Genomic DNA, 23,321 nt, shown 5'->3' on the forward strand with positions numbered 1-23,321 from the left:
TGAAGTATACTTCGGCCCTCTTCAGCAGTTCGTCTCTTGAGAGTAAAACCTCGTGGCATGGACAGGCGACATTCATATAGTAGTTGACGAGAGGATTGTTGGAGTGACGCCGACGCTGATCAGTCATAATCAGCCGGCGGATTCTTCTTTCGTGATGGAAGCCTTCCTCCAGAGGTTGAAGACGAAGGGAGAGGATGAGGTGGGTGAGGGAAATATTTGCCCCGTTTGCATAGATGAGTTGAAAGGAGCTCAGGTGGTAGTGGCGTTGCCATGCTTGCACCTCTTTCACAGACAGTGTATCTACCTGGTTCACTAAGAGTCTCACTTGCTCTCTCTGCAGATACAATATTTTTCAAAATCATCCTTGATTATACAAGATTTTAAGTGTAAGTATAAGTATTAGACTGAAAGCTATTGAGAAATGTATGTAGGCAATATGGTTTATTTACTGAATTTTCTTTTCGTTTGTTTATATGAAATGCTCGTTTCAATTGCCATTACAGAAACTTTAAATCAGTTAACTTTGAATCGGGAGATTTCAAATCCATATTTGTCACACACTCACAGACTAGCATCTAGGAGCCATTTGCCTGTGCATTCTCGGCCTGAGTCTTTAACAATTGTTTGGACGGGCTACAAATTTACTGGAATGCCGCATAAATTTTCAGTGACATATTGATTGTGTTATTTTCATTTTCAGCAGGTTGGAACATAAAGTCCAAAGAAACGAAGAAGATGATCACGTCTCTTATAATAAAGAGAGACGAAGGCAAAAGCGTGGGCAACCAGTGATAACTTAAAATTACATTTTGATAAGGGCTGTATGATTAATTCACTAACTCAAAAGTGTTAAGATGTGATTCAGGGATTTACCACCAGGACTCATAATACCTTCAACGAAGCAACTCCATCTTATGACCTCACTTATGAACTGCTTTCATGGTTTTCGTATAAAGGTCTCTCAAGAATTTGCCGCAGATATTCCAGCTGCTCATGTTCACCTTGAAGCTCCTCCCACTGTGGAGATTAAATAAAAAATATAAATATATAAATTACTTTTCTCATAAACATATAATTGTCTACTTGTAGGTTCATTCATGCAATTTCTTGAAGCTAACACAACAATATTGGAGGGTAATAATTTAAAGAATGAATTGAAAGGGGATTTGAGTATGAACGCGTAAGGAAGCTTAATTTGCCCTGCATCTCAAGTACTGCAGATTGCAAAAGATCAATCTCCACATGTATTCTCTGCCATGAAGATTTTCATTGGATGCCCTTTCTTGATAATTAACTTTTGTTCAGTAAAGAGTCACAGTTAGCAAGTTAATCCAACCTGAACCAGGTCTTGCCAACAGTTTCTTTGTTTCAATTCTGAACAACATTGTTACAATGTGGAAAGCTAAAGTTTAAACTCTATCAAGCCTTTCAGTATCTATAGATTGCACATATCGTGATCAACTATGTCTTTCATTTTCTACTTTCCCCTTTTTCTTTACATTCAAAGACGAATTTATTCAATCAAAGTAAAGCAAAAGAAATTCTTTAAAAAAATTTAAATTCACAGAATTTAGCTGCACCGAAAAGAATTTTCATGTTCATATCCCAATACGATGAAAAATCACTATGATAAGTTAAAAGCTTCTCAAAATTGCATTTATTAAGGAAAAAAAAGAAAAGAAATCAGACCTAAAGTCCATGTAAGTTAGGGGGACACATTTTCGAGTCTATATGATAGATGTAAATTTAATAAACAGGTCCTCCTTGGGCTAAAATGGACTTAGGCTCAACCTCCTTTCCCCCAGAGTTACATTACCTAATGAATTTATTCATTGTCATTGTTGCTCATTATCATCATCTTTGTTATGTTCAAGATCTGAATGACCAAATCCTACATGATAAAAAGAATGTACTGAGACAGCTTGGTGTTTTACTCTACAAGCGCATAAATAATTTACATAAAAAAATCAGGCGATAAAATTGAAACAAGCCTCTTTAGGTAATGTATCCTTATTTGCACAAGTTGCTTAATGCAGACATAGTATCATACTGGAAATCCTTCTAATATCACCCAACACTATGATGAGTCATAGGAATCTAACTCTGGGCTCATAACAGTGGATGAGCCTGTTGAGAATCTGTTGATGATTGAGAAATTTACTAAACCATGTCACATGGAAAATGATGAGGATTTATCACATCTTAAGTAAACGACTGACCTTTTGATGAACGACAGAAACCACATTCCAACCAGCAGCAGTAATGTAGCGACGCTTCAGCATAGTGTGCCCTAGAGGGGTCCCTAGAAACAAGCAGAATTGGTTCATTACTTGATGATCCATAAAATATTCTAGAATTTCATTCTATGAATTTGCAAAAAAAAAAAATTAAATGTAAGTTGCAAATCTATAAGAAGCAGATAGAAACACACCTAAGTTTCGTGAAAAATGAGTTGGGCCATCAATTTCCAGAGCAATCTTTCGATCTATCAATGCTGCATCCAAAGCATATCCATCAACTAAATACTCTCGAACCCACTCCTGGCCCATGCTAACAAGAAGACGTGCAACTTCCTTTTGAAAGGAAGAAGTTGTTTTCTGATTAAACCTCTTAGTTTTCCCAGCATATGCAATTTTTTTCTCAAGATCACCAGTAACAGATAATCCAAGGTATGGGTACTCTAGCTTCAAGGACTGGTTGGCAAGTCGAACCTGTGAAGCAAACATAATATCCTGCCTGAACTCTTCTGAAATGCTGTGCTCCTCAAAATTGCACAAAGTTGTCCAAACATGAGAAAAAAAGGGTCGTTCCATTTGCCCCAAAACAGCATAGGACCATGCCAGACTTCCCAGCTGATCCCTACCGAAATCAAGTGTTGGGCCTTGCAAGGGCACATCCAAAAGAAGATCTTCAATGTTTTCTATCTCTTTTTCCTCATACTCTTCAGAAGAATCCTCAAGAGGAGTTGAAAGAGTCCCTATGTCATAACTGACATCAACCATATCTTTAAGAGCCTCATCTAGTGCATCAAGCAAGTGGTTTGCATTCTCATTTAGAGAAGCAAAAGCCCACAAAACTTGAGTGAGTTCTTGCTCGTTAAACTTCTGAATTATTGCTGATGCTCTCTTTGATAACTCTGAGAAAAGGCCAGGAGCAGAATGCCTCATGGAGGCAAAAGCGCCAGCAACATTGGCCACATTCTGTGCATTAAATTCCACAGCTTTGGTCTCAGCAACGTCAGCAATTCTATCCATCTCTGACAAATAAAGAAGCTCACCACCTATCTTAGACAGGGCCCATGCAATATTTGATAATCCTTGAGGAGAGCAGTCAGGTAAAGCTGCCATTGCAACACCGACAAGCATTGACATTTCTCTTTGACGAGCGAGAGCTAGTCTGTGAGTCCTCATCATAGACACTTTCTCCATATTCTTGGCGATTCTATGAAGTGCAGTAGCAAGATTTAAAGGAGTAAGAGGAGATGGGCTCAATCCCTTTCCGACGGCTGAAATCATGTCAGCCACTCCCTCTAGCACTTCACCTGCAGTTTGGGCTTCTACTATCTCTCTGTTTAGTGAAACCTCTTGTTTCCGATTAGTGACTCCTGAGAACTCAGACAGTTTTTGTATGAAAGCCTCTCTATTTTGCCCTTTCATTTCTTCAAACACACCCTCTCCCATCAAACCCACATTGTGTCTGAGTTGACTAATATCCTTTATCTCTTCTTCACCTTCTTCGGAGTCATAGTCAGAATCATTCAAACTGTTCCTTTTTTTATTTGTCTCCGCTTTGATACTCTTTTTATTCTTCCTCTTTTTCTTTTTAGCCGCCACCAGATTTTCCATGACAGGAGTTAGGCCACGAGCTTCAATAGAATGCAATGCAACTTTTCTTGCTGTCACACACCAATCCATCCCCTCCGTATCCTCGAGCAATTTTGATATTGATTTTTGACGGTTTTTCTTCTTTGCAGGCTTGAAACCAAATGGATCTATCTCACCCAGAAACTCTTGTTCCCAATCTGTATCAAGGTCTTCTTGTTCTTCAACCCCTTTCACTCCAACTGCAACATTTCTACTTGTACCTATACAAATTCTTTGTAGTCTCTTACTGAAACAAAACTCGACTTCCCCGTCACAAAAGCCAGTCCTTGATTTCATCATGAGAAATCTTCGCACTGATTTTTCAGTCATATTGATCGGCTGCAAGCATCTCTGAACTGAAAATGTACTGAAAATCCCTTCCATTTCGCTCAGAAGTAACTAAACACTGGAAATAGCTGTAAGGGTCGTCCTCAATTATGAAATTGACAAAATTACCTTCTCCTTCAACTGATAGAGAACTCAAAAAACCGAGAAAACAATACCCGCGAAGGGTAACTCCGTCGTGGATGTCACACTTCTCCCACAATACAATAAGCTGTTTATCTTCGTTTTCATTGGGAGTTTCAATGAAAAGGGTGCTTCTACTCTTTATCTTGTCGAATTGTGGATAAATTCTTGTCACTCACTTGCTTGTCACTTCATTAGAAGAAGAGGGAGCTTCTACTCTTTATCTTGTCGAATTGTGGATAAATTCTTGTCACTCTCTTGTTTGTTACTTCATTAATTATAGCCACCACCATCCTTCTTACCTTATATGTACGTACACCGTATATTGGGTAGTACGTACCTCATACATGTGGGCCATAATGCCCATACGTGTTAAAGTTTGTTGATACGTATAGGATTTGTTTTATGGAAACCCTTTACCTACGGGATTTCCTTAAACAAGTACAAGACGAATCTAACTCGTATTTATATTCTTCCTCTCATGTTCTGCCACGTGATTGCTTCCTTCTCCGCCGCTTCTCTGTAAGAGAAAGACGTATAAAAGCTCGTCTTTCGACAGCACACTCGCTCTCTCAGTCATGCCGGCCACTTCCTGGTACACCACCGCCAGCCTGCAAAGCAACGCTTCTCTTCAGACGCTCCCCTCCGTCCCTCCGTTGCACGAACTCCCTGTTAATGTAAAACCGTCTCTGTCCCATCTCCTCCTCTCTTCGTTCTGCCCGGACCGCTCACAAGTTACCTCCGTCGCCCTCTCGCCGGGTCTGCTCTACTCTGCCTCCGGTAACCGAATCCGCGTGAGGGACTTTTCCACTCTTACCCAGATCGACGCGTTTAACTTCTCCGGCGATGGGTCCGTGAAATCACTCGTCTTCTCCGACGGGAGAATCTTCACCGCCCACCAGGACTGTAAGATCCGCGTCTGGGAGTTCGACACCCACCACCGCCGGCGACACCGTCACGTCGCGTCGTTACCCACCTTCAAAGACCGGCTTCTCCGTTCGCTTTTGTCCAAAAACTACGTCCCGGTGAGACGACACAAGAAGCGGTTGTGGGTCGAGCACGCAGACACCGTCTCCGCCCTGGCCGTCTGCGACGGCCTCCTGTACTCAGTCTCCTGGGATAAAACGCTGAAGATTTGGCGCACTTCTGACCTGCAATGCCTGCAGTCCATTACCGGCCACGAAGATGCGATCAACGCGGTGGCGGTCGCCGGCGACGGCACCGTTTACACGGGTTCCGCAGACAGCCGGATTCGCGTGTGGGCGAGGGAGAAGGGAGAGAAGAAGTATACCTTGAGGGCGACGTTGGAGAAGCACAAGTCTGCAGTGAACGCCCTCGCTCTCGGCGGCGACGGCGCCGTTCTCTACTCCGGCGCCTGCGACCGCTCGATCCTGGTGTGGGAGAGTGAGGAGAGTGCTGGGCACATGACTCTGGCCAGGGAGCTGCCATGCCATAGTGGGGCCATCCTCTGCTTGATCAACGTCGACGATTTATTGTTCAGTGGGTCAGCTGATCGAACGGTGAGGATTTGGCAGAGAGGAATCGACGGTCAATATGCTTGTTTGGGTAAGCTCGAGGGCCATGCCAAGGCCGTCAAGTCGTTAGGAGCCGTTTGTGACGGATCAGGATCCGGGTATACGGTATGTAGCGGGAGTTTGGACGGGGAGATTAGGGTCTGGAAGGTATGGGTTTCTTCGGGTCTCAGAGGGTCCGATTCTGAACCGGATTTGGATCATTTACATGGGAAGGTCCAATAATAATTTTTTCCTTTAATTTTTATTATTTTTATTTTTTAAAAGGGTCATTGGTTTTGTGAAATAAGAAAAGGCACAAAATATCAATAGCTAAAAAAAATATATAACAACAATTTTTTCCTTAAAACTTGATATTATGCCTACAAAAAGAGAGAAGGCTTCCTTCCAATTCACTTATGATCTTATAAAGTCAAACAAATAGAATCAACCTTATGAATGATCGTTGCCTCATATACAATGAGAGAGAGAGATAAATAGATAGATAGATAGACAAACAGATAGAATCAACCTTATGAATGGTCGTTACCTCATATATAGACAGACCGACAGATAAATAGATAGAGAAATAGATAGATAGATAAACAAACATAGATGAATAAATAAATATATAAATACATCGGATTTCAATGTAGAATAACATGATAAGAGTTTCTTCTATAAAGTTCTTCTACTAAATAATATCTTATGCATGAAAAGAACAATGATCATTAAACATGTCTTAATGAAGAAGACAAGTGTGCATGGATCATGGGAATAAAATAAAATACTTCACTTGAGTACTTGCTTCCAAGTTCTCTATCTTGAGCATTGAATCAAACAAGTTACTAGTTAATAAGGTACATACAATTAAATGGTTTTGTTTCCACTATTTGTTACTAATCTACTTTGAATTTTGAAGCTCCTTTGGGAATCAAATAGTAATTAATGAATAAAAACTTTTATTTGTCTTTTGTGCTTGAACATATAAAGTTGTCTTCGACCTAAGTTAGGCCGAAAGTTTAAGGATATATTTGAAAATCATCAAAAGATCTGCATAAATCAATATATTATTGTCACGGACCATTTAAGAAAAAAACAAAAAACAAACCCCTTACAAGAACCTTCTTCCCCACCTATTTCATCTTTGCGGATGGAGGTGGAGGAGGGGAACGAACCCCAACAAAGGTTTTTCTCAGATGATTGCAGAAGAGAGAGACCAAAAGTAATAGCCAGTAATCACTTTTTCTGCAACAACTTGCCATGTTATTCCTCCAAGACAAATGTAAATATAAACAACTTTAGCTAGAAATCTGCAGCTGCTGTAATATTGCATGGTGTTTCTTTTCCATTGCAGGAGCAAGTTGGCAACTAGGAGCTACTGAAGGAGGAAAAAAGTGCAAGTCTCTTGAAACTCTTTAGTGGTTGGAAATTCTTATCAAATTGTTAATTGCTTGCTATTTTCCTCCTTTTATATTTGATCTCCAAGCAATAAAGCCAACCTATATTTCAAAAAAAAAAAAAAAAACTCATTTAACATGTCACTTGTTCATTCTTAAGCTTCTTTTTGCTAAAAAGGAAGTGCAAGACTACAAAGGAAATAACGGGATGAACCTAAGTCTGCCGACTGAGGCGTTTCCTCAGCTTTCTGTACTTGTGCTTGTTCATTTTCGTCTTTCGCTTCTTCTTCACACTATCAGCCCAGACTGTGTGTGTCCCACTGGGGCTTTCGTCATTGCCCGTGCCCAGCTGGAAGGACCCAGATAGAGGAGTAGGATTCAAATGGTACCCTAAAGAGAAACTGGGATAAAATTGAAACGGCTGACGAGTAGAGAAATTGTCATCATCAAGATAAGTAAGGTGATGATTTGGGTTCTGCATGTATGGATCAGATCCATTTTGGTGAGAGGAAAGAGGAAGTTTAAGCACTGAGGTTGGAGGGTTTCTGATCAAGGTGAAGATTCTCAGAGAAGATGGCTTGTTTACAAGTTTATGGAGGACACTAGCCATTATCACAGACGATTACAAGAGAGTAGCACCAAGTGAAGTTTCGAAAGAGGTAACCGTTTTTTGTTTGCCTTATAAAGCAGCTCAACTATTCTATATTGTATCACCAATTGTAAACAAAGAAATAATATTGACTGACAAAAATAGCTTAGAGATTATCCAATTGGACTGGCTTTTTCAGCGCCACAATTCCTGATGGGATCTAAGACTAGGTGATTTCTTCTGCCTTCAAAGCTCACATCAGAAATACATTACCCTGAAACAACATCCATTACATAGACTCATAAATCAATGGATCATAACTTGACAAGTGCAACTCTTCAAACTATGTCTCATTAGTGTTGGAGGAGGTGGTTCTGAATATGAGATGGTGAGTTCATGTATGGGTATATGGAGTATGCACCTATGTGCATGTATCTGTGAACAATATTCAAAGAAAAAAGAAAAACTAAAAATATTGATGAAATTTTCAGACAATGAAATAACCAACATAAATGGCAATTGACAACTGGTTTGTTGTATTAAACTGTTAATATGACAAGCTAATGTGCACCTATTGGATCATCTTATCAGAAGAGGAAAAAAAGGGAACATAAATGTTATTTATCACACACAAGATCACCCTGGATTACAACATGAAAGCAAAATTAGCTAGGCGAGTTTCACAAAGCATCTCCATGTTTAACTATTCAAAAAAAAAAAAAAAAAAAACTGCTTCTGCGTAGTCATATCTTAGAGATTGTTTGAGCATGTTGGCGCTAGCAATAGAGAAATCATGCATAACACAAGAAACTGAAAAACAATAACAGATCAGAGAAATGGAAAAGCTAAAAATCATAACTTATGACTAGACTGAAAGAGTAATTGTAACCCATTTATCCTAATATGAGATTCTGCTTGTGTACTTCCTACTTTCCCTGGTTCGCTCCCTTGTACTTGAAAGGCTATACATACCCAAATCAAAGGAAAACCACATCTCCAGGCGAATTAAAGAAGACGCAGCGGGAAGACAACAATGCAAAAATATGGGCAAATAACAGACGATTGACGAAGACAAATATTGAATTTTTTACAAAAAAAATAGAGAAATGAACACTATTACCTCCCACAAAGAAATGAAATTCCACGTTGAGAACGAACCAGAGGAAGAAACTGCGAAATCTCGGCCTCGATCAATTGCCGGGGACGGGGGCGGGGAGAGGGAAGAAGAATGCCAAAGGTGAGCCTCAAAGCTCTAGTGCTGCAACTCGGGCCGACGGGACAGCCGTCTTGAGCATAAACCGGGTTCGGCCGGTTCAGCCAAGTATCTTATAGAAGAAAGGTTTAGCATGAGACTCACATTAGAGCAATAATTTTCACTGAAAAAGGACAATAATTTGAGATTTTTTTTTGTTATATTAGAGTAATTTAACTCATTAAAATATTTTATGATGTTATAATTTACGGTAACTAGAACTAAGTCCAAATATCATTCTCTTTATTTGCATTTGTTGAATCATCTCTTAATTAATTAGTTTAATTGAATATAACCCTCTTAGATATCATATTAATAAATATATTTTTAAGTGTTTCATATTTGAATCTTGAGTTTACCCGAAGTTAATTTGGATTAGTAAGAAAACCAAGAACATCTATGAAATTAGATTCTTAAACGTTTTTTTAATTCACCAGGTTTTGGAAACTCGACATAAAAATAGAACAATTTTGAATAAACACAAGAAATTCATATTATCTTATCAGCATCCTCATACAGTTTGAATTTATACAGAAAGATGTTTATAGTCCTTTAATGATAATTCAATATTTAAAAAAATTTAAGACTCAAATTAATAACTTCCTAGGAATTCAGAGCTTGCAAGCAATCCGGCAATGGATTCTCATGCAACTCATAGTTGCCCATCGTGTGATGCTGGGTATGAAACACATCTGTCAATGTTAACTTCTGGAACAAATATAATAACAACACTTCCCAAAGAATTGATCTGAGAAAATTTTCTCTGAAATTAGGACTGGAAAGCCATAGTTGTAGGGCCCCAATCATTTGCTACAAGAACACCTTTCTTCCATCCTTTCACTGATATCATTTTTAACTTCACTTCAATTTCGGCTAGATCCATCAATTCGCATTCATGAAATTTGAAAACCTTCTCTCTACAGAGCTTTTTCAAGAAAAAAATTTCAGCTCCTACTCATTTTATGAAGTTTGAGAATCCACTGAATAGGGTATCTCCCATAATGGCAAAAGCCGCCCAACTATATCATCTTCCATCAAATCCCAGACTAACACTGATTGAAAATCTACCAACCGGGCAGGTAAACGAGAGCTGAGCATGGGGGGAAGAAGGTCTCCATGTTCACCAAGCAAAGATAACAACTCAAATCTTAAGGAACAGTAGAAATTGCTTTGAACAAATAGTATCAATGTCAGCTAATAAAGAAGCTCTAATCTAAACAAATCAAAGCTTTTTTCACAGGAAGATGTAATAACCGGACCTAGGAAGCTTGGAACTGTCTCATACGAGTAAATAAGGTTAACCCACACAGAATGAGAATCCATCAAATTCTATGCGAGCCAAACTCTGCTTAGTTATTTCTGTCTTTTCTAAGAACTCAAGGTAGTGTTCTCTACTACCAATGAACTGGAAATAAAGCACTTGTAGCTTCTTTTCTGTGAATTTGAATTTACAGGTACTCCTGTTAGATGAAAATATAGCAGGATACATCAGATGCAACATGTTTGTACGATTATATTTTTTCTATAACAATTGGTTTTACACAGCAACATTTCATCCTTGAACCACAAATCTTAAAAGAATTTTTGGCGAACATGAGTATGGACTGGCCTCTTGGGAACTAAAAGAAATTTATCTGAATTTCATAGAAGACGCCAAACGTTTAAGAAACTGATCTGAAAATTGAAATTATAGAAACAGTTGATTTTCATTATATTGTATACTTTTGTATAAAATGCTTAAAATATGTGCTATAAAACAAAAGCTATGCCAAAGAGCTACCTTTAAATCTGACAAGAGTAATTCACATTTATCACAGACCAAACGTTGTTGAGACTAAAATTGATAGCCCACACCATTTTGGCTTAATCCTTTGTGGCAGCGGATACGATCATCAGACTAATTGACTGCACATGATTGGACAGATTATGATGTTTTCATTTGGACACTTTCATCAGTTCCCGTTTTCTCGTTAAAGATTAGAACACAAGCAGTTTCAGCGTTTTTCAGCATTTGTTGCGTAATTGACCATAATTTAGCTGCAAAATTACTTTTAACAAACAATCGAGCTAATTCTGTAAACCCCTCCTATGCTTATATACATCACAATCACCTGAAACGCTGATAACTACTTATTATGGACACAATCTGTCTCGAATCAGTTCAAGAAGTGGTGTCCTACAGAATCTCAAGCCTGGTTAAGCTTCAAACACAATGAAACAGTTGTACACTTTACTTTCATTTCTCTCGTAACAAAATACTCATTCTCAGCCCAATCTTTGTACTAAGATCAGCTTCAACAATCGTGTCTTACAGGAACTCGAGCCAAATGAAGCCTCAGACACAATGGAAAAAGTTTTCCAATTTGTACTTTAAAAGAACACTTAATTCTCCTGAAACTATAGACAATGACAGATCCTTCCAAATGCCAATCAAACGGAAACTTTATGTAAATGTGATGAATCATGAAACAAGCTACCTAACTTGAATCACTCCCGGGACTGAAACTCAGAGGAGACTAACAAATGTACCAGGAGACAAAAAACATGGAGCAACCCACTCATGTCACCATGCTGTTTAATACTGGCCATTGTCCACCAATCTATGCTTCACAACATGAGAATCCCTACTGTGTATTTAAAGGATGCTCAGTCAGTAGGAAGCGACCAAATTCCTAAACTGTTCACCATTTCCAAATAGAAGAAAGCATCTATAGACTTGTACAGCAAGGAGAAAGAAAAAGATTATGTGATATAAATTGTCGCACACAGACCATAGACGACTACAATATCATGAATAGCCATCAGTTCATTTTACAAATGTAATGGAAAAGATCTGTGTTGTAAAAGAGTAATGAAACCCTTTTGACATTCGCATTTGTTGCCACTTCCGCAAGTAAGATTGGAGAACAGACAGAATTAGAATGAGGGAGAAGATCATCCCTTCCCACGACCTACCTTCTCAAAACCCTAAAATTTCCAAGGTCCTCAACCTCAAAGAGCTGCCATTCAAATTCAAGAGGGCTTTTGAATCTGTAACGATGACCAACAACAACCTGAATATACAGATCTCTGCAACTAAATGTTTGGCTGTCTTTTCTATCATCTATTACTTACAAGAGACCTTATATTTAATTACTTACAAAGGACCTTATACAAAACACTATTATGAGGAATGAACACGAGATCTACTCGATCCTATATGTTGAAGAGTAGGTATGAAATAGTCTCACATAACTCACACAACAAGAAATCTCACAGAGCCAAAACTATTATAGTGGAGTCTTACAAAAGCCTTACAAAAGGAAGTCTCATAGAAGAGTCTCAGTTAAAAATGTTTTAGTTATGTTAATCTTTTATTTATACTCAGTTGTTCAACTATTCTAAGACTTATTTTTTAGTGTTTAACTTTGGGTGTAACTAGGATAATGGTAGTTTAATTGTAATTGGATTCTACATGTTTCATCTATTATAAATAGAAACTCATTATAATATAATTACATGAAGTTGACAAAGTTTTTCTCTTTTTAAAAAATTCAACATCGTATCAAAGCGGGTTTTGTGAGTAGACTCGGTTAACCAACAAAGATAATGTGATCCTTTTCTGATTTATCATCTCTAGTAGTTTATGTTCGTATTCTATCTTTTTTCTTTCTTTCTTGTCCCAGTACGTATTATTTTTTCTGCATTCGCACCTCTATACTTTTCATATTGAAAATTATATATTGACAGAAAGATCTTCAAGACTACTTTCAAACGCAAAAAAAAAGTTTGGCAATCAGAGTTTTCTACAAAAAGAAATCGATATTTGAAGTAACAAAGATCATACTGCAAGAGAGGTTCGAGCAACAGCAGAAAACTTCAACTTTTGAGCCATTTTATACCATCAAGAACGAGACTTTATATGGAGGATTATATATCAAAAGAAATATCTGTAAGTATATTTTCTTACCCATCCAACCAATTCTCAATCTAAGTTTTCTACAGGAAGATATCGATCTCAAAAAAGTCAATGGTCATGTTAGCCAAAGAAAAAAGAGTACTCAGTTCACCTAGATTAAAAAGTACAAAATCAATAAGATTTTTTCTCTCAAAAGAAGTATATTTTATGAAGAAAAGATATACTTGGATGAAAGGTATCAAAGTCTATTTTCAGAACGGGAAAATTTTATGTTAATCTGATTTATATTTAAGGAGATATTCGCATTAGAGTTGACAAGGATCAAGTTACAAAATGAAGAAAATTAAGAGGTCATAAAAGATTCAAGAACGAAGTTTTTTTTGTCAAATTAGGTATCAATTTAAAGATATTTAAGGCTAGTTTCTTGAGCAACAAACTGTTTGTAATTCTGAGCTATATTTTTTTAGATATTGATATCATAAGTATTAAAGGTCAGTTCTACCGCAAATCTTTTTTTTTCCTATTTTCTCTCCTATTATCTCTCCATGCATTGACATGAATTGAGTTTCTTTTTTTCTCCTAAAATTCAAGTTTTAAGCCGAATATTTCTTCTAATCAGAGAGTTTTGGTTAGATTTAATCACTCCATGATGTACTCATTCAAGGTATGCAATATCTTGCTTCGATGTTGCTTTCAAATTTTGTGTTTTTGTTACTAGCTTGTGTATCTTTCGCATAGTTAACTCCGAAAATTGTGATCACCCCAAAAAATTTATACTTGGTCAAATTTATTAAGTTCTACCGCTAGTCTTCCCTAGTTTAAAAAAAAAATCACTTTAAAAGTATGAGTGTTGCATAGTTGTCTCCTTTCAATTGAAGTTGTTTTCCTCTAGTATCTCTTCAATTTATCATCTTGTGTTTTTATCACTTCAAAGCAATGCCTAGACCCACTACCTAAAAAGTATAGGAGTATGCCTAACATCCAACTTGAATCAAGTCTTTTGTTCTTCACCCAATAGGTGATTTGTGTTTGAGTTACCCTTAAAAAGTGAATAGGCTCTTTGGTGAGCCATTTTTTCGCCTTTAAAATCGAGTGGAGTGTGTTTCAGACTATGAACGTTTTGACTGGGATTTGGAGTTTTGTCGTAGGGCTAGGAGTAATTTTCTTCTCCCATAATGTATTTTGTCCAAGTTACGTCTCTGTCCTTTTTATCCCCAGCTTGAAGGGGACAAGTAGAAGAAGAAGTATAAGAAAAAGATATTTTGTTCCACATGTTGTGGTAATTTTTAATTGCATCAATGAAGAATTTTTTTTAGCAAAAGACGATTGAAAACCACGAATCTTTTTCATTGCAAGATAAAGTTATAAACTCCAGCTTAAGGGGAGTGTTGAAGAGCAAGTGTGAAATAGTCTCACATTACTCTCACAACAAGAAGTCTCGCGAAGCCAAAATTATTATGGTGGAGTCTTACAAGAGTCTCACAAGAAAATGTCTCAAAGAAGAGTCTTAGTTAAAGGTGTTTTAGTTATATAAGTCTTCTATTTATGTTCAGTTGTTCAATTATTCTAAGACTCTTGTAGTGTTTAACTTTGGGTGTAACTAGGATAAAGGCAGTTTAATTGTAATTGGATTCTACATATTTCTTTTATTATAAATAGAGGCTAATTGTATTCAAATTACAACAAGTTAATGAAATATTTCTCTTTTCCAAAAATTCAACACTATATAACCTCCAAAGTTCATCATCTCGCTTGAGTACATTATTATATTCCTTTTTCAAAAAAAAAGTTCATCGTCTCGCTTAATTTAGAAGAATTTGAGAAGATAATACACAACGTAAAGACATAGATATAACATGATAATAGACTGACCTATCGACCTGCAAGAATGTTGTTTGGATCATCTAGTAGTCATCAACACAAGAAATACATAGAATCTGTCACTAGACTGGGGCAAGAACAAATCTGTTTGGGCAAGCCTCACTTAATAGATACATTAAGTTTTTTCCCCAACAAGGTAAGTTTTGCAAGTAGGTACCTTAAAAATCCAGGAGCAATTGTGGAAGTATTCTCTCTAAATGAGTTGCTTCTATTTTACTAATGCCCTCAGCCTCGGCAATTATGGCAGCACGGTTCACAGCTTCTATGAAAACAGGATAATTTTCAGAGAAAATTGAAATTTTAATAGCTGGAGATATGATATTAAACATAAATTTCTTTTGAAAAGAATGCAACAGTTCACCTGTGACAAATAACTTGAGAAGTTCACAGCTCAACTTCAGAGCATTTGAATTAGCTGCATCCATATAGATTGATATAATTCATTAAAAAAATTGTTAATCAAACTGTAGTGCACATCTAAAAGGACTACTACCAACAGATAGATTGGAGTGCATTTGATCTTGAATGTTTAATATCTGTGTTTTTCCCTTTTTTTTTTTAGTTCTGCCATCTAGATTAGAGGCAGCATTGGGTTTTGATGTAGTTTTGAGTTTGTGATGTTCAGAAGGGCAGCGATGTAATCCCCATAATATTCCATCTGAAAATTTTCAATGATATACCTGTTGTAAATCTTTTTTTTTTGGATGTCCCAACGCCAACCTGCCCAAAATATAAAACATTTTTGTTGAAATTCACTTGAAAAATTACCACTGACATTGTATGATGCATCATACTGTCAAATACACACAGGAGTGAACACTCAAAGAAGAAAAAACTTATTTGGAAAATAATTGCATCACTGACAACAAAAGGTTTCTTGAAAAACAAATCCTACACAATAGTAAATATGCAGAAGTATGATTACAATTAGGGAGTAAGGACTGAAATCAGTTACATAGAAGGCATAACCACCATATACACTAAAAACTTCTACCAATACCGAGAAATCAAGGCATGAAAATTCATAAAGACTTCCTGTCTTCAAAAACAGGACTCCCTGACCTGAGCTCCCTCACCTATCACTCATAATTTCTACAACTATTCCCTGTCTCCAAAAATATCCTTAGGAGTACCTTCCACCTAACCTTTCATGCAAAGAAATCTTGGATCTACTTTAAAGATTTTCTGCAGAGGAATCAAATAGTTTCAATATTCTCTCCGAACATCAGACACTGAAGTTTGCCCTATCTTCTGAACAGAGTACTACAGTCACCAGAGGACAAGAACTAACCTCAAAATTTTCCTTTATAGCCTTCTCAGATACAAATCTGACAACCCACTTACAGTGTTTGTATGTCAGCAGATAAGACAATCCATAGGTTCATTCAGTTACAAAAAGGTGCCTACAGTCTGATTGCAGGTTGCCTGAGCCTGGTCTGCATGAATTTCCAGTAATTGTTATGCAAGTTGGCTTCAAGGAAGCTGCAAGTAAACATTTACCAAAAAGGAAGCTACCCTCTGGGACTGCCGTTCACAAGAGTGGGATGCTTCATTGCAGGTTTAGGGAGGGGGTCGCAGCTTATGGACTTTTAAAAAAGTAAGATATCAGAATGCTGTTTACTAGAATTGCAGGTTCCAGTAATGCCAGATAGAAGGTAGAATTGAGAATACGAGAAACCAAAATTACAGCAGTAAGTTATAAGTACAGCCCAGTGCACTTTCACATGTCTAAATTAGTGTGTAAGTGTCAGTTTCAATTTATGGGTTATGGAGGTTTTGGTCCAAGCTTAAAAAGGTTCAATTATTTTACACGATGGTGTGAGATAAGGAAAATAAAACGTGATACTGAACACATAGAAGATCTTTCTTAGAGATAGATGATGCTGGCCAAAAAGTACTGTTTTCTGTGATAGTGGAATATGAGTCAGGATAAAGGAGAAATTTGACTAGACAGCTTTAAAATCTGCATTATTGTATGGATCAGATGGTTGAATCACAAAGAAGATATAAGGGGCAAATGTGGCCAACATGCATATGCTAAAGGTAATGTGAAAAAAGATGGAAAGATAGGAGGGGTGCTGAAACTGGTCTGTATTATTGTGTAGGTCGGATGGTTGGGTCACAAAGAAGAGATAAGGGGTAAATGTAGCCAACATGCATATGATAAAGGTAATGTGAAAAAAAGATGGAAAGAAAGGAGAAGCGCGGAAACTGGAGGGAGGAATATTCAATATTTTCAGCTTAACCTACAGGACATCCTACAGAATCACATACGAGGCAACCGGAGCCATTGAAATATGAAGTCGGCATGAGAGTCTAAGCGAGACCAATCAGCATCTGTCAAAGAAAGACAAAATAACGGAGAGACCCACTAAATGGATTCCAAATGCAGACAATCCTCGAATTCCAATTTGACAAGAAGCATGAACAAGTAATGAAACAGTAACTAGTGGTCGATACATAGCAGAGGAAAAGACCCAAAAGGCTACATCGGTTGGATTGTATGGGGATTCGGTGGTTCTTAAGCAACAATCCATAAAGGACCTCAATTAACTGATTTTGACATGTTAAGCATATTCAGTCTAAAAAAATGGGAGGAAAACGAGAAAAATCAAAAATATAAAAATTACTACACAAACAAAGCATGCATTTCATGTCATCCGCAATTATCTTTAAAATATGAGCACCGGAGGGGGCAATACAATCAGTACTCTACCTCAGCACCGACCATTTCAACATCTTCGTTTGCCTCGCGCTCTGCGGTGTAAAAATTAGACAAAGAAATGAACAAGAAGAAGAAAAATGCAGAAAAGTAAAAGAAAACGAACAAACCTAGGCTTTTTCTGCTCCAAACACGCTTAAAAATGGCGTGAATAAAATCCTGAACAAACGGAAAAAAATTGAATAGGCTTTTTTATGTAACTTATCAAACGGGGAGCATCAATCGATGAAGAAAGAACATGGAATTATGGCTTACAGGATCAAAACCATTCTCCATCGCCAAAGCCAGAATCGAAGCAAAGGAAATTGGAATGCCTGGAACTGGAAACCCGATCAGCCAACAAATCAAACGAGCGGCCTGCTCCAATTGAACCGAAGTAACCGGTTTGAACCGGTTAATCAAAATGGTGACGTCATAAACAAGTTTTCAAAAATACAATTAATATATGGAAATTTTTGTAATAAACAAGGGATTTTTAAAATTAAACCAAAAAATTACGCTTGTGCATTTAATACATAATTAGAGATTCTAAAATCTAATGCCGTAAATAAGAAGGAAATAGAAGGCATAAATCTGAAGTGACTTAGACAAATCAACGATCAACCATTCTCTTTTGATTGTGCAGGGGAAAACGGCGAACTCGAATAACCCAGGCATTGAACAGGAGGACTCCATCACACGGACTTAAATCTATAAGAGAGTCCTTCCCAACCACAATAGGACGAATTTTGAGCCTCTAACAATCTCTGAGTACATGCAGAAATTGATATAGTGCACTAGGTAAAGTGTACAAAAATTCGTTAGTGCCATATGTAAGTTCGGAGTGAAAATGAATTCACTAAGGGGGGTTAGTGCCCCAAATGGATTCTTGAAGATCAAGTTCATATCCAACATGAAGATCATGTCAGTCATGTATATGAAGATCATCTTCGCACTTGGTGTTAGTGTTGACGACTTCATGTGCACTAAAAAACAGTTTCCAGTGTTAGTGCCCCAACATGAGAAAAACATAAAAAACAAGAGAATCTCTAAACCTTTATAGTGCACTTAATTACAACATAATCCTTAAACCCCAAATTAGTTAAAACAACCATTATTACTACACGAATAAGTTATTTCATGTATAATTAAATATATTAATATATTTATTAATTGAATTAGATATTTTATTGTGCATTAATATGGTAATTACATGAGCCAATGAAATACGCATATGATTAATTACAAATAATAAATAAATAACGTTATAAATAAAAAAACGAAAGTAATACGTTAAGTTATTAATTTATTAATAACATATGATATACTTTAACCTAAAAATGAATATTTTAAGAGAAAAAATTAATCTAATCATAACTTTAACACACAATATATTTGTACATAATATATTTTATGTATTATTAATTAATAATATATTATCACAAAATTTAAAACCATTGGTTTAATTAACTATAGCAATCGGATAATTATGCCAAAATAATTTATCAAATATTTATTTTAACAATATTTTAATTATGAATATTAAATCATTATTTTAATATAGTAATTGTAAAATTAAAAATAATTATTTTATAAATAAAAATTATAAATTAATGATTTTTTATGAAGATAGTTTAATTTTTCCTAACTTAGGAAAAATTTAACATCTTCGTCTTCCTCCACAGTGAGCCAGCGGGCAACGAGGACGGGCTAGGCAAAGGCGACGGTGGCGGGCAATGCCGACAGAGGCGGCGCTCCGACGGTACGCCGAGAGGGAGGCCGAGAAGCTCTACAAGAGAGCTCGACCTCCCGTGCTCTGCGGGAATGGAGACGAGAGAGGGAGCAGAGAATGAGAGAGGGTTGCGGGAATGAGAGAGGGCTGCGGGAACGGAGACGAGCGAGGGCTGCGGGAAATGGAGACGAGAGAGGGTTGCGGGAATGGAGACGAGAGAGGGAGCAGAGAATGAGAGAGGGTTGCGGGAATGCAATGGCAGAGAGGTGTGCGGCAAAGAGAGCCCCGAAAGACAGCCCCGCACGAGAGTCATGTAGATGATTCTCAAAATCGGGCGAAAAGCGCTTTCCGCCGTTTACGCTTGGGTCATGAACTCTTGATTCATGTATATTCATGTACATGACATGAATTTCGGCGCCCCTTAACGACACCAGGACATGAACTGCATAATGCGCATGAAGATCATGTCCTGAGTCATGTGCACTAACTCCCCCTAAGGTGTTCACTTTGTTAAGCACCTAGCCAATATTACCCAAAAGACCGGCCTATTAGGAGCGGAAGACTTAGGTACTTAACCCAGGACCATAACATCACACTCTACTTTCACGAGCCGACGACCACGGTGGCACAACGACACTGGCCCAACCGCACCATCGCAACAGCGGCTCGACCTACCAGCCTATGCGCGCAACGCAGCGGCATTGGCCCAACCGCAGCATCGCAGTACTACCCAAAAGACTGACTTGTTAGAAGTGGAAGACATAGGTATTTAACGTCCAGGACCCTAACACACTTGCACTCCATTTACTCACACTTGCACTCCATTTACTCATTAAATGAGTGAAGGTGAATTCACACCATTTGATGTGAACACTTTTTTGTTCATCTAGGATATGGAAATCCTCTATTTCATTTCTTAATGTAGGTTAAAGTGGATATGGTATAAACAATTAGTTGCACAATGGCTTATCCATAATTTTCCATTGAAAGAAGAAAAAGAATCATTTTTATTGTGGCAGGTGGGATTAATTAACTCTGTACAAAAATTATCTTTTTATTTTTTGATGAATAGTCATGGGCAATGTACTAGTTGAAGTCTTTTAAATCATGACCTCAGGCACATGATTCAAGTTATGATTTTGGTGGAGAACATTGATAACAATCCAAATGAAGATGAAGATAGTGATAGTAGTGACGATTTTGAATATGATGTGGACACTCAAATAAGTCTTTAGCGTATTTTCAAGATGTATTAACAATCCAGATGTGGCAAAATTAGTGACTATTATGTTTTAATGAAATTAAATATTTTTGGTTATATTTTGTATATACAGTTGTAGATTTTTTATATTAAATATTAGATTGATTTATATTTGTGTTATTTTTATTTTTATTATTACGCTATTTACGTAGTACATTGGATAATGAATAGTTTAAGAGTGAGAATTTATACACTTTTAAAATAATAATTGCATTAAGTTTTTTTATATTATAAAAGTAAGTATTCGTGTAATTATTTTATTTTTATATATTTAGTTAATAAATTAATATTATTTTGATATTACTAATAGACTAACTTTATATAATAAAATATCATTTTTATATAACTATTTCATATTTAGATATTACAAAATTATAATTTGATTACAATTATACAAGTAAGCATTTGTTTAATTATTATATTTAATATATTTTATTAAATAACTAATATTAATTTAATTTTCTAAAAGTCAGATCTATTAAAATTTTTTATTAATAAATAATATCTCCGTACTTTACTCCATACTTTTCATTATGCATACTAACAAAAACAAATACATTGCACTTTACATAGTAGATACTAACACAAACAAGTAATTTGTATTACACTTTCCATTGCATACATTAACACAAATAAGTTATTCACTTTCATACTTTCACTATGTAAATAGTGCACTAGCCCCCCTAAACGTTTCAGTGTTTCACCTGCTCCAACATGGTGCGAACATCCTTAGAGTTGGGCCTCTCCTTAGGATCCTCCACCGTGCAGAAGCAGGCGATCTTCAGCACCAGTAGCATCTGCTCATCGTACCCATTCCCCACCATCTTGGGGTCGATGGCGCGCTTCGGGTCGTTGGAGGTCATCACGTTCCGCAGCCACTTCACCAAGCTCAGCTCCTCCGTGTGCTGGAAGAACTGGTCCGACGGCAGCTTTCCCATCACCAGCGCCGCCAGCAGCACCCCGAAGCTGTAGATGTCGCACTTTTCTGTGAATTTCAGCGTCTGGTGGTACTCCGGCGCGATGAACCCCAGGGTGCCGACGACATTGGAGGTGGTCATGTGGGTATTCAGCTCCGGCATCGCTTTCGCCAGTCCGAAGTCGGTGATCCGAGCTTCCAGGTCGTCGTCTAGAAGGATGTTGGCCGGCTTCAGGTCGCGGTGGATGATTCTAGGGTTGTGGTTGAGGTGGAGGTACTCCAGCCCAGCCGCGATCCCGCAAGCAATTCGGTGGCGGGCGGTCCATTCCAGCTCCCTTTGCCCCTCGGTCACCTGGCTCAGCACGTCTTGCAGGCTGCCGTTCTTCATGAACTCGTAGACCAGGAAATGGCAGTCTGGGCGGGTGACGTGGGCGAGGAGAGGCAGTAAATTCCGGTGCCGGATGTGCCCCACGGTTTGGATTTCCGATCGGATTTGCCGCATTCGTTTGCCGAGCAGCTTGCTGTCTTCTTCGCTCAGGTCGACTCCCTCGTTCGTAGTGGTGGCGATGATCTTCTTAATGGCGATCAGTTTCACGTTGCTTCCGTCCGGCAGCTCAGCTCTGTAAACCTCCCCGCAACCCCCACGGCCGACGATCTCCAGTGCTGCCAACCCGTCTTCTCTCTCCAGAAATTCTAGGTCTTCTTCTCGCTTAATCAAAGGGCTGAAGATCTCCAAGCCGGAGACCTTCTGCCGCCCTCGTATACAGTTCATCACGAGTCTGAACAGCAGAGAGAGCAAAATACCTGATAAAATCCCGGAGAGGGATCCACCGACGAACCCGAAGACCCACTTCGATACGGGCCTCTTGTGCTTCTTGGGTTTGACCTGCGTCGTAGGACCGGCGGACGGAGCGACGGAGATGCTTCTGTTGTTGCTCCTTGGACTCGACCGTGGGGCGATTGATCCACGAGTACTACCGGAAGAGTTCTCCGCCAATCTGTACCGCCGGGGACGAGCAAGAGTATTCTCGTCGTTGTAGTATTCTATCTTCATCCCCGGGATGAAGCTGTTCTGGAGGCGGTTTCCGGTGAGGTTCACGAACCGGAGATTGCGGAAAGAGCGCAGAGACGGTGGCACCTTACCGATGAAGAAATTGTCGGCGAGGGACAGATTTTCAAGATTCGGAAAATGCGTAAGGAAGCCCAGGTCCCCAGAAAATCCATTCTGCGAGAGGTCGAGAGAGCGCAGAGCGACGAGATATGAAATATCCTGCGGGACCTCACCTGAGAGTTTGTTATGACGAAGATTCAACAACTCCAGCTTCCGACAATTCGCAATTTCAGACGGGAGCCTGAAGGACAAATTGTTGTTCGCCAAAGAGAGCTCCCTGAGCTCCGTGAGTCGCCCAATCGCCGGCGGAATGAATCCACTCAGCCGTCGCGAATTCAGCACAATTTTGATGATTCTTTCCCCGGAGCACCAAACACCAGCGAAGGCGCAGGGCTGGCGGAACCGGTGTTGACCCGGAAGACCGATGCTCTTTCTCAACGCCACGAAGGCGTCCAAATCCGACTGAACGAGACTCAATCCATGAGAAGATGAAGCGACGGAGAGGAGCATAAGGCAAAGAAGTGTCAGCGTCGCCGTCGCCATGCCGGCAGCAGAGAAACCGTCCGGAAACTGGTTCTCAGCCGGAAAATGTGTGCTGTATTGGAAAACGAGGGGAGATAGACTTTTAAATAAGGTGGGTGTCGTGTGGAAAACTTCACACGGTTTAATGGGTCCGACTAGCGCTAGTATCGGTTCAATCAGATGCAGAGAAATCTAACGATTGCCATTTCTCCCGTA

The 23,321-nt window shown here is 38.4% G+C and overlaps 4 protein-coding genes, 1 long non-coding RNA gene and 1 other non-coding gene across 7 annotated transcripts; 1 reads left to right on the top strand and 5 right to left on the bottom strand.

Annotated features, from left to right (window-relative positions):
* Positions 1–743: 743 nt before the first annotated feature.
* On the bottom strand, positions 744–4,450 carry LOC137945464 (RAP domain-containing protein, chloroplastic-like). Its single transcript, XM_068791396.1, has 3 exons — positions 2,432–4,450; positions 2,220–2,302; positions 744–1,017 (listed from the first exon to the last, which is right to left on the bottom strand). Exons 1-3 carry the CDS (start codon positions 4,245–4,247, stop codon positions 925–927), a joined length of 1,992 nt encoding a protein of 663 aa, XP_068647497.1. The 5' UTR covers positions 4,248–4,450; the 3' UTR covers positions 744–924.
* Positions 4,451–4,909: 459 nt separating this feature from the next.
* LOC137949896 (protein JINGUBANG-like) lies at positions 4,910–6,088 on the top strand. Its single transcript, XM_068796141.1, has one exon. It carries the CDS (start codon positions 4,910–4,912, stop codon positions 6,086–6,088), a length of 1,179 nt encoding a protein of 392 aa, XP_068652242.1.
* Positions 6,089–6,873: 785 nt separating this feature from the next.
* LOC137945536 (uncharacterized) lies at positions 6,874–9,039 on the bottom strand. The gene is made up of 3 exons (XR_011111016.1): positions 8,952–9,039; positions 7,457–8,105; positions 6,874–7,344 (listed from the first exon to the last, which is right to left on the bottom strand). It is a non-coding gene; the product is annotated as an uncharacterized lncRNA (long non-coding RNA).
* A 2,565-nt stretch (positions 9,040–11,604) lies between these two features.
* On the bottom strand, positions 11,605–11,748 carry LOC137965465 (small nucleolar RNA snoR137). The gene has a single exon (XR_011116077.1). It is a non-coding gene; the product is annotated as a small nucleolar RNA snoR137 (small nucleolar RNA).
* Positions 11,749–14,889: 3,141 nt separating this feature from the next.
* LOC137945594 (protein MHF2 homolog) lies at positions 14,890–17,938 on the bottom strand. Of its 2 annotated transcripts, none has more exons than XM_068791633.1 (6): positions 17,840–17,938; positions 17,695–17,743; positions 17,579–17,619; positions 15,543–15,582; positions 15,224–15,277; positions 14,890–15,121 (listed from the first exon to the last, which is right to left on the bottom strand). In XM_068791633.1, exons 1-6 carry the CDS (start codon positions 17,858–17,860, stop codon positions 15,021–15,023), a joined length of 306 nt encoding a protein of 101 aa, XP_068647734.1. In that variant the 5' UTR covers positions 17,861–17,938; the 3' UTR covers positions 14,890–15,020. The 2 variants fall into 2 exon arrangements, with proteins under 2 accessions (XP_068647734.1, XP_068647670.1); XM_068791569.1 differs by having other exon boundaries at positions 14,890–15,124.
* Positions 17,939–21,170: 3,232 nt separating this feature from the next.
* On the bottom strand, positions 21,171–23,158 carry LOC137945719 (leucine-rich repeat receptor-like serine/threonine/tyrosine-protein kinase SOBIR1). Its single transcript, XM_068791745.1, has one exon. The coding sequence runs from the start codon at positions 23,124–23,126 to the stop codon at positions 21,249–21,251; it is 1,878 nt and encodes a 625-aa protein (XP_068647846.1). The 5' UTR covers positions 23,127–23,158; the 3' UTR covers positions 21,171–21,248.
* Positions 23,159–23,321: the final 163 nt, after the last annotated feature.

Source organism: Aristolochia californica, unplaced genomic scaffold, assembly GCF_029961685.1.
Source record: "Aristolochia californica isolate CCGP_79_NKW_82.1479 unplaced genomic scaffold, dmAriCali1.0.hap1 SCAF_1, whole genome shotgun sequence".
NCBI classification, from domain to species: domain Eukaryota; kingdom Viridiplantae; phylum Streptophyta; class Magnoliopsida; order Piperales; family Aristolochiaceae; genus Aristolochia; species Aristolochia californica.